This window comes from Mastomys coucha, unplaced genomic scaffold (assembly GCF_008632895.1).
Source record: "Mastomys coucha isolate ucsf_1 unplaced genomic scaffold, UCSF_Mcou_1 pScaffold21, whole genome shotgun sequence".
Lineage (NCBI taxonomy): Eukaryota > Metazoa > Chordata > Mammalia > Rodentia > Muridae > Mastomys > Mastomys coucha.
This window is the reverse complement of record NW_022196904.1, coordinates 176,959,479-176,969,976: the sequence shown is the minus strand read 5'-3', so window position 1 is coordinate 176,969,976 and position 10,498 is coordinate 176,959,479. Positions and strand designations below refer to the sequence as shown.

The 10,498-nt window shown below is 41.8% G+C and overlaps 1 protein-coding gene across 1 annotated transcript in view; it reads left to right on the top strand.

The window, feature by feature from the left end:
• The window catches only part of Oga (O-GlcNAcase), a 32,111-nt gene extending 22,843 nt beyond the window's left edge, over window positions 1-9,268 (top strand). Inside the window, exons 14-17 of the mRNA XM_031390495.1 lie at window positions 2,826-2,911; window positions 3,167-3,359; window positions 6,523-6,682; window positions 8,841-9,268. Of these exons, the coding sequence (XP_031246355.1) occupies window positions 2,826-2,911; window positions 3,167-3,359; window positions 6,523-6,682; window positions 8,841-8,977 (576 nt within the window). The 3' untranslated portion in view covers window positions 8,978-9,268. The remainder of the gene's footprint in view (window positions 1-2,825; window positions 2,912-3,166; window positions 3,360-6,522; window positions 6,683-8,840) is intronic.
• Window positions 9,269-10,498: the final 1,230 nt, after the last annotated feature.

Here is a 10,498-nt window from a genome sequence, read left to right as displayed (position 1 = left end):
TGTTCACTTATTTGTTTATGGGATTAGGGATCAGTCTCAGCTGCCACTCAGCTTCAGGCCTGCATTAATCAGCCTTTCTTTAAAATACCCACGAAAGCCAGGTGTGGGAGGCCAAGGCAGGCAGAGCTTTGATTTTTTTAGGTCAGCTTGGTCTACACAGTGTGCTCCAGGCCATCCAAGGCTACATGATGAGACTATCTCAAAAAAAGAAAAGAGGTGGTTGGGTTTGGTTCATGGTTTCAGTTTATGGTCAGTCTGCTCCATTGTTTTATGTCATTTCATCTTCATGGTGCAGTGGCAGAGCAGAGCAAAGCAGAGCTGCTCATCCCATTGACTGCCAGAGAGTAGTAGAGTCAGTCCCAGTTAAACTGTACCCTTCAAAAGGTATACGAAGCTTTGTCCCACTGAGCCTCGCCTCCTAGGTTCTCCACTACCTTTTAGTAGCCTATCAGCTGAGTATTAAAATTTAAACAATACAGCTCTTTGTGGGGAGAAGTAGATATAAGATGGAAATTGTAACTAAATGTCCAGCCCTTAAAATACGACCCTGAGATTGAGGAAATTAACTAAAACATTGAGGGCTAAATTTAGGAAGATTTTGAGGAGCCTAAGTAAGGTATTTACCTCCTTTAGAACTTTTAATAACTTGAGCTGAGTCTTTTAATTCTTACCTTTAAAAAGCCAAAATGGGGCCATGCTTGTTGGTGCATGCCTTTAATCATAGTATTTGGGAAGCAGAGATGGGCAGATCTCTGAGTTCAAAGCCAGCCATGGCAAGACACTGTTGGAAAAATAAAGCTTGGGGGCCAGAGAGATGACTCAGTTAAGAGCACTGACTGCTCTTCCAGAAGTCCTGAGTTTAATTCCCATGGTGGTTCACAACCATCTTTAATGGGATCCTCTGACCTCTTCTGATGTGTCTGAAGACAGTAACAGTGCACTCATACATTAAATAAATACAATAAATTTTTTTAAAAATGAGATAAAAGTTTGGACTAAAGAGATGGCTCATTAGTTATGCACACTTACTACTATTGCAGAGAAACAGACGTCATTCCTAGCACCCTTATAGCAACTCACAACCGCCTGTAGCCCTAGTTCAGGGGAATCCAGAGCCCTCTTCTGCTCCGTGGGCTCCTGCACACAGATAGTACACATACTCAACTCACACAGGCAAACACACATAAGTAAAATTTAAAATCTTTAGAAAAATTGAGGATTGGTGATAGGTAAATAGCAAGCATTCATTGATTGCGTTCTTGCCTAGCACATACAACGCCCTGCCCTGGGTTCAGTCACTTTCATCTGAGGGAGGCGGAGAAGTATCTGTTTAAAAAGTCAAATGACAGCTGGAGTTTAGTGGCACAGGGTTGTGATCCTGGCACTTAAGATGTTGAAGCAGAATTGGTGCATGTTCACGGCCAACTTGGGCCTTAGTGAGATCTAAGACAACCTGAGCTAAGATGTGAAACCCTGGTTTTAAAAAGCCCAGTAGGGACTGTAGAGATGGCTCAGTGGTTAAGAGACTGGCTGTTCTTTCAGAGGACCTGAATTTAGTTCCCAGCATCCACATGGCAACTCACAACTGTGTGTAATTCCAATATCCGACACTTTCACATAGACATACATGCAGGGGAAGCACCAATGCACATAAAATAAAAAAAAAATGTTTTAAAAAGCCGAGTAAATGAATAAAATGCCTAATTCACAGTAGGAATTACAAAACAGTGTATCCTAATTATGCGTTATCCTTAACTGCTTTCTTTTATATGTCCTTTAATTTTCTGTTGTAAAGTACTTCCTGGCTGTTGACAATCAGCTATTTAATAAAAGTAAGGAGCTGGACAGTGGTGGTGCACTCCTTTAATCCCAGCACTTGGGAAGCAGAGGCAGGCAGATTTCTGAGTTTGAGGACAGCCAGGGCTACACAGAGAAACCCTGTCTCAAAAAAAAAACAAACAAAAAAAAGTAAGGAAGTCTCTTTAAAGACAGTACCATGTTTAAAGTATTGTGAAACTCTTGTTTCAAAAAGTGAGAAATTAGCAGGTCTTTGTAGATTTATCTCAGAACTTGAGTCTGAAATCATAGGATCTAATCTAGGCAAGTTTGGGTCGTGTAGTTGAGACTCAGTCCTCAAAAAAGAAAGGTCGAGAGACTCTTAAAGTTCACTGGCTTTTGAATCTACAATTTACTTCAAAAACTCATCTCCTAGACTAGAGAGATGGCTCAGTGGTTCTTCTGTCCTCTTATTAAAGGAGAGCCAGAGTTTAGTCCCAGCCCCGCCTCTTGAGGCAGCTCAGAACTTTGTGTAACTAGTGCCCTGGGGATCGGGTGCCTTAGGAATCCTGTACTTATATGCTCATACCCCACACCGGGCCATGTGCACACAGTTTTAAAGTAATAAAAATTAAAGGTCTCTCAGTCTTGATTAAAGCCCTACTGTTTGTGACTAGTTTTACAGATGTGACCCAATAAATAGTGCTGGGGATCGAATGTGTAGAACCTTGTATGTGTTAGGACCCACTGAGCTACATACCTCACCAATAATATTTAATATAATGAAGATGATTCTCCCTTGCCCCCCACTGAGGTAAAGTTTCTGATAGGCTACACATTTTTTTTTCTCTCAATTTGTAATTCTTTTTCTGTGACAGTCAGTTTGTGATTCAAAGTTGTCTCAAACTCAGCATGTAGCCCATTAAGCAACTTGGCTTTAACCTGTAATCCTCCTGCCTCAGCTTCCTATATACACCACACTTGGCTGCTTATATTCATTCTTTCTGACATTTTTCTTGGTGTGTTGCCTAACTAGATTATATTTTCAGGCTTCCGTGTACAAGATTTGCAGAGAAATGTATGATGATGGAGTGGGTTTACCTTTTCAAAGTCAGCCTGACCTTATTGGAGACAAGTATGTGACACCTATTTGGTTTGGGTAATAGATACTTCTTAGAGCGGGTATTTTGGGTTAAGGGGAGGTGTTGACTGAAAGGATTTTTTTTTTAATTCCAGTTTAATCTTAAATCTGAAAACAAATGTTAATGTCTATTTTCAGATATTTCAAAGGTTGTGTTCATAAGCTAGGTGAGCCAGGCCTGGTGCCACTGGTTGTGAATTCTGTGTTGGTAATTCACATGCTCACTCCGCCTTCCTTCCTTCTGAGCAGGTTAGTTGGAGGACTGCTCTCCCTCAGCCTGGATTACTGTTTCGTCCTAGAAGATGAAGATGGCATTTGTGGTTATGCCTTAGGCACTGTAGATGTGACCCCCTTCATTAAGAAGTGTAAAATTTCCTGGATTCCCTTCATGCAGGAGAAGTATACCAAGCCAAATGGTGACAAAGAGCTCTCCGAGGCAGAGGTAACTCACCGGGTTAGAATTATGATAATTTAAAAACCACCAAGTGTGGTGGCACATACCTTTTGTCCAGCATTCAGGAGGCAGAAGCAGGTTTGAGGCCAGTCTGGTCTACGTAATGAGTTCCAGGACAAGGGAAATTGTGTCTTTTTTTTTTTTTTTTTTTTTAAAGAAAAGCATATGTGGACCAGGCTGGCCTCTGCGTCCTGGATGCTAAGAGGAAAAGTGTGTGCCACCACACCCAGCTTGCAGTGCTTGCATGCGTGCTCTCTTCTTCCCTCCCTCCCTCCCTCCCTTCATTTATTTTTATACTGATTAGGATTGAATTTATGGCTTTGTGTGAACTAACATGTTTTATTTCATGTGATGCACTCAGTTACAACATCTTATTGTGCTTATTTGTTTGTTTTGTTTTAATGTTTGAGCAGTTGGTCTGTGTGAGTGTTTTGTTTGTGTGTGCCTGTATACCAAGTGTGTACCTGGTATTCCCTTTGGTCATCAGATCTAGAACTGGAATCACATGGCTGTGAGCTGTGATGTTGATTCTCATGACCCTCTGAAAAACAGCAAGAACTTTCAACTGCTGAGTCATCTTTGCTCTGAATTACATTTTTTTGAGACAGAGTCACAGGTAGTCAAGGCTGTCCATGAACTCTTGGTCCTCCTCCCTCTACCTATGATAGGTGAGGCCTATCACTTGGCAGCTAATTGTCTTAAGTTTTGTTTGGTTTTTATAAAAATCCTGTCTGATGGCCACAGCCAGCTGGAGTCTTGAGTCTTCTGAGTGGAGATTCTAGTGTGGCTTTTCAAAAGATGGTCAGAGAATTCTTGATTCAGAGACTAGCTTTGTGTAAGTTGGGGGTATCAGATAGCAGTAAGCCTTGGCAGAGTTGTCCTGGGCATCAGTACAAACCCCTGTGTCCTACACAGGAGCAGAGATGATGCAAGTGTCAGAACCCTGTCACCATGCATGGGTCGTCAGTCTTGTTCCCCCTTGTAGTCTCTCCAAAGGACAAATGAAAAGCATGACCACAACCTTTTGACTAGCAGCAGCTACCACGTGGGAGAGCTCAGTATCTAGGACAAACATGGCTATGCAGCGAGCCCCCAGTACTGACACAGGCTATGCAGCAAGCCCCTAGTACTGACACGAGCCCTAAAGCTGGTCTGCTTAACCTAAATCTGCTTTTGCACTGGCAGAAATGAGCAAAGGAGAAAAAAAAACTCATCCTTAAGGTACGTGCCCAGGAAAAACATGAGTCATCACAGATTTCTTGATGGCCTGGGAGAAGAGGTTCATCTCCTCAGGTCCTGTCTTCATGCATGTCCTTGACCAGGCAGCCAGGTTTAGTGATGGGGATCCACCTCTTGTCTTAAGCTTTAGCTCTGAAAACCCTGCAGCTTCAGTGAGATAACTGTAGTGTGTAGCCATGGAGCTGAATCCTGTTGGATTGGCATCTATTACATCATACTAACTGCTATTTTCCCAAGGAAGATTACTGTTTCGCTGTGCTTCAGGTTATATTCGGGTTCTTGGACACATTAGGCAAGTGCAGTGTCACTGATCTAAATCTACAGTATTCCTTTTTTTTCTTCCTCTAAATAAAAGCTTAGTTAAAAAGATCCAAGTCTTGAAGAGAAACCCTGATTCTTTCTGTTGTAACTGTATTTACACTTGGGCAGATACAGTACACAAACTTGAAAGTTACCTTTAATGTGATTTGTAGATTTTCAGGTAAAGTTTCAGTTCCAGTCTGTCCTTTGTTCATTTCCAACATTTCTCAAGCTTAAGAAACAGCTGCTGGTGTATTATCAATAACCAAATTCTAAGTTATTCACCAATTTTCCTACTAACATTCTTCATTCTAGTGCCTGATTCAGAGTACAGTACAAATATTTGTCTATTTTGGGGGGGAATGGGATTTTATTATGTCATACTGCCCTGACTAACTTTGAGCCCTCTGGACTCAAGATCTTCCCATCCTTTCCCATCTTCCTGAATAACTGATTCAGAATTTCTTTTTTCTTTTTTTTTTTTTTTTTGAGACTGTTTCTCTGTGTAGCCCTGGCTGGCCTGGAACTCACTCTGTAGACCAGGCTGGCCTGGAACTCAGAAATCCGCCTGCCTCTTGCCTCCCAAGTCATTCTGGATTTTTTAAGACGGAGTCTCACTATGTAGCCCTGCTTGTCCTGGAACTAATTGGCCTTGAGCTCACAGAGATTCACATGGCTCTGCCTCCCAGGTGGTGGGATTACAGGTGTGTGGCGTCATTCTGGGCCTTAGATTTCCTAGCCTGTATGTTGCTGAGGTTGGAACTACAGCTTCACACATGCGAGCAAGCTTACGATTGGCTCTCTTGTCTTCCAAGACAGAGCCTCCTGAGTAGCCCAGCATTCATGGGACTTAGGATGGCTGACCAGGCTGACTGTAAACTCACAGGACTCAGGGATACAGGTGTGAACGAACATAACTGTTTAAATAAACCATTTTTAAAGTGACTTATTTTTGTATGTGTCTTTATGAGTGTATGTGCACATGTATACCTGTGTGCATACATAGAGGCCTGAACTGAGCATTGAGAGTGTGTCCTCTGTCACTCTTGAATATGTCCATATATTCAAGAGGCAAGGTTGAACCTAGGGTTCACAGTTTTTCAGATAGTTGGAAGCCAGCAAGCCTCAGCAGCCCTTTATCTAGCCCCTTCTAAGCAGGGTTAGAGGCGGGTGCCAGAGAGCTGGCATCTTACATGAAGCACAGTTCTCACACTCGTGCAATTAACTGCTCGTGACTGTTGGGATCAGGCCCCTAAATGGTTGGTAACTTGGTCTGGGTGTGTGTGTGTGTTTGTCTGTGTCTGTGTGTTCTTTCATTTTTGTGGGTAGGGTCTTACTATTTATCTATAGGTGATCAGAATTCATGGTACAGACAAGACTGGCCTTGAATTCAAAAGAGCTCTGCCTGCCTCCAACTCCTGATTAGTGGGGTTAAAGGTGAAGCACCACCATACCTGGCTATAAGTAACACCTTTTATAACTATAAGCTAATTCATTGTCTCTAAGCTGGAAAAGTTGCTAAATACTGCTTTGCTTTGCTTTCCTGAGTTCTGTAATATTGATACATAAAAGAAACTTGTAAGCATAAAAGATTCTAATATTTCTCCTGCAGAAAATAATGTTGAGTTTCCATGAAGAGCAGGAGGTGTTGCCAGAGACTTTCCTTGCCAACTTTCCTTCTCTGATAAAGATGGACATTCATAAAAAAGTCACTGACCCAAGTGTCGCCAAGAGCATGATGGCTTGCCTCCTGTCTTCACTGAAGGCCAATGGTGAGCACAAGTTGTGGGCAAGACTTTATTATATTTTTATACTTTGTGCACATATATGTGCATGGGTGTGCATACATGGAGGCCCTGAGGGAAGTGATCGCTTTTACATGTGGGTCCTGGGGTCAGACTCAGGTTGGCAGGCTTGCTGGCTAGTCCTTTTACTCACTGACCCATCTTTAAAGCCTTTTAATTTAGTTTTGGCCTTTTGCAACAAAGTCTTATACATGTTCACTTAGTCTGGCGTAGAATCCCACAGTCTCCTGTTAGAGCGAGCGCCCTGAGTGCTGAGATTGCCTGTGCTACTGTCTGGCCTTGAGCCCTATTTTGGGATTGAAAATAAAAGAGAGTTGAGTCTGGTAACTCACCACTTAATCCCAGGACTCAAGTGCTAAGGCACTGGGATGACTGCATGTGCCAGGCCAGGTGGGGTGAGGATGACAATGACACTGGATGAGAGAAGAAAGTTCATTGGGCAGGGCCCTTGGTTCTCTGAGACAGGTCTGATAACCTGAATTTGATTTCCAGAATCCACATTAACATGGAAGGTGAGAACTGACTTGACAAAAGTTGGGGTTTTTTGGTATTCACATACTCATGGCCTGAGTTCAGTTTCCAGAAGGAACCAGCTCCACAGAGCTGGTCTCTGGTCTCAGTAATTTTTCTTTGCAGTTCATTGCCCCACCCCTTTGGTATTTGTGTGTGTGTTGGGGTGGTGTGCATAACTATTGCCCAGATTGCCCTCAGGTTCTTAGGCTCAAGCTGTCTTCCTGCCTTGTCCTCCTTAGGAGTTTGGGTCTGCACCTACTGGGTCTGGCTTGTTGCTTATTTACTTTGGATTAACTGGTGTTCAATGTGCATTGATCCTTGAAAAAATGCTTCTCTTTTATAACATGAACACACGGGATACTTTATTTTGTTCAGAAGCCCATGAATGGTTGAAGATTAAAGTAACCTAATGAAGAAACTTTGTGCAGCTTTTATTGGAGTATATTACCTAAATGGAGCCTTCAGAAATTCCTTGCATCACCATTAATACTGTGGGGGTGAAGTCTATATAGGGCAAGATGACGTCTTAGACTCTTAAGTACCACACATAGTATTTTTGAATGTTTTCTTAAGCAGCTCTTTAAAAAATGTAAGAACACATTTTATAGACTTAACGTTGTAGTACACATAAGTGTGAGAATTTGAGGTAAGAGGATTGTAACAGGGCTAGCCCAGGCTACATGGTGAGAATCTGACTGTCAACAGAGTTTATTAGCCCTTAGCTGGTAGAAAAGTGAGTAGTTTGTCAGCCATTTTCAGAGTTAGAGGTCTAGTAATGTAGCTCAATGGTAAAGCACTTACCTAGCATGGTCAAAGCACTGCCTACCCAATCTCCAAATCATTTTTACATTTTATACCAGTCTTTTTCTCTTTTTTTTCCCCTTCATCCTTTTTTCTTTTGGCTTTGTTTGTTTGTTTTGTTTTAAAGACAGTTTGTCGTGTTGCCCCAGGTATCCTGGAACTCAGAAGTTGCACCTGCCTCTGCCTCCCAAGCACTGAGACTAAGGGGGCATGCAGAGCTGCCACTACCCACTAAGGATTTTCTTTTGTGGGAAGAATTTTATTCACTCACTGTTGGCTAAGTATTAAGAATTGTAAAGCCGGGGCTGGTGAGATAGCTCAGCAGTTAAGAGCACCAACTGCTCTTCCAGAGGTCCTGAGTTCAATTCCCAGCAACCACATGGTGGCTCACAACCATCTACAATGGGATCTGATGCCCACTTCTGGTGTGTCTGAAGACAATGACAGTGTGCTCATATACATAAAATAAATCTTAAAAATATACATATTTTTAAAATTGGGTTTGGTGGCGTGCATGTTTAATAACCAGTACTGAGGCAGGTGGATTTCTTAAAGTCAGCCTGCTCAAGTGAATTCTAGGCCAGCCAGGACTACAAAGTGAGATCCTTTTTCAACAGCAAAAATAAAGACTTTAAAAAAATTGTCAGGGTGGGAATATAGCTCAGAATACCCCATTATGTACCCCATTACCACAAAAGTAATTTGTAATATGAAATTTAGAGATAGATAAAGCTGTTATCTTTATTAAACAAGTTATTCATATCTGTATGATACACTTAAACTACATCTAAAACATTTGTTTTATTTCTAGGCTCCCGGGGGGCTTTCTGTGAAGTAAGACCAGATGATAAAAGGATTCTGGAATTTTACAGCAAGTTAGGCTGTTTTGAAATTGCAAAAATGGAAGGATTTCCAAAGGATGTGGTTATACTTGGTCGAAGCCTGTGACACCCGTTGGCACTGTGAACTGTCCAAAAGTCTCTCACTCCACCTTGTGGTTGGTGGTTGAGGTCTTCATACAGTTCAGTGTCGGAGCGGCCGCAGATCAGCCAGTTGCATGGAAACAGATGACTGGAAAGCAAGCGCACCCATCACATTCTCAGACTCACTGGTTGGGAGAGGATAGTGCTCCTGCACATCCCGTGCAGCTTGTGGTGTGCTCCTCGGGGCTGTGTTAGTGTCAGGGCCTCTAACGGGGTTCTCTAGGGAGAGGTTCTTAAATAAATGTAGTCAGCACTATTTTCTGCATCCAGTGTGGTTGCATTTCTCACCTAAGAGCAATGAAGATCAATCACTCTCTTTATTCTCCTTGGTGTGCTGAATGAAATGTCTCTGTTCTTTGGAGACATGGCTGGAATGAGAAAAAAATTTAGTGAGTTTCAATTTGGGGCAATTTTTCTGATTTTTGTAAAGTTCTGGGCAACTGTCTCCTGTAACTTGGTTCAGGCCATTGTGCTTTGTTAGGGACAAATGTGCATTTGTTTGTGGCAAAGGCCTAAATTGACAAACTTGTAAATCTCTTTGTATATAGTCTAGCTGTAACCTGACTGTCCTTTGTTTACTGTTTTATATATTATGGTTTTTTTTCCCCTTTGAAAATGAAAGGTGTTGGTTTAGGATGGCACTTTGAATAATGTAAACCAGTGAATTGTAGATTTCCTTTACATCTGTCCTTTTCTTCCTAAGAAGTTTTATTTTTGAAGTGCCTCCCACCTAGGGAAAGGCTATAACTATTTGGTATGAGCGCCTAACTTCATACGACTCACATCTGTGGGAAGTGCAGTTACTTCTGGGAATTAACCCTAATAGCATCCGCATGTGAAGCGTTCTGTCGGGTCAGGCGAGGGACTGACTAGTCTCATTTGCCCTCGGAACAGTTGTCCTTTTATCACAAAGACCTGTTAACTACTGGTTTAGTTGAATCAGTCTTTAATTCTTGCATGTTTGTATCTAATTTTTAAAAGAATGAATAAGTATATGTTAACCATAAGAATACTTTTTCTTTTAATCAGAGACTCTGAAAACTTGATGTTATTTTAATTTAGATTTGGTGAATTTAGGAGTTTTGAGCATGAAGCTGGCAGGTGGTCTCTGCAGGATTATTGTTTTTTAATCATGGCTAGCTATCTAGTAACTTCATAGATCTTCAACAGTATTTTGTTACCTTGCTTTCCTCCAGTTTTTGAACTTTGAGCTGAGGGGGAGAGAGAGAAGGAAGCTTGAAAACCTTTTCCTTTGTAGAACTCCAGTGTGAGCTTGTGAGATAGCTTTCGTTTAGCACTATATAGAGGACTCACACCAGAGGCCCAAGAGTGTGTTGAAATGTGCCACCTCATTAGGATACAAACCTTTGATAGGATGTGTTGGAAAACTTAAATCAAGTTTGGTTTTGAAGGCTGGGGTGAGGGACAAAATTGTTACTAGATATTAAGACCATTTAGTGTTCATTGGCTTTCTGAATACGTCTCA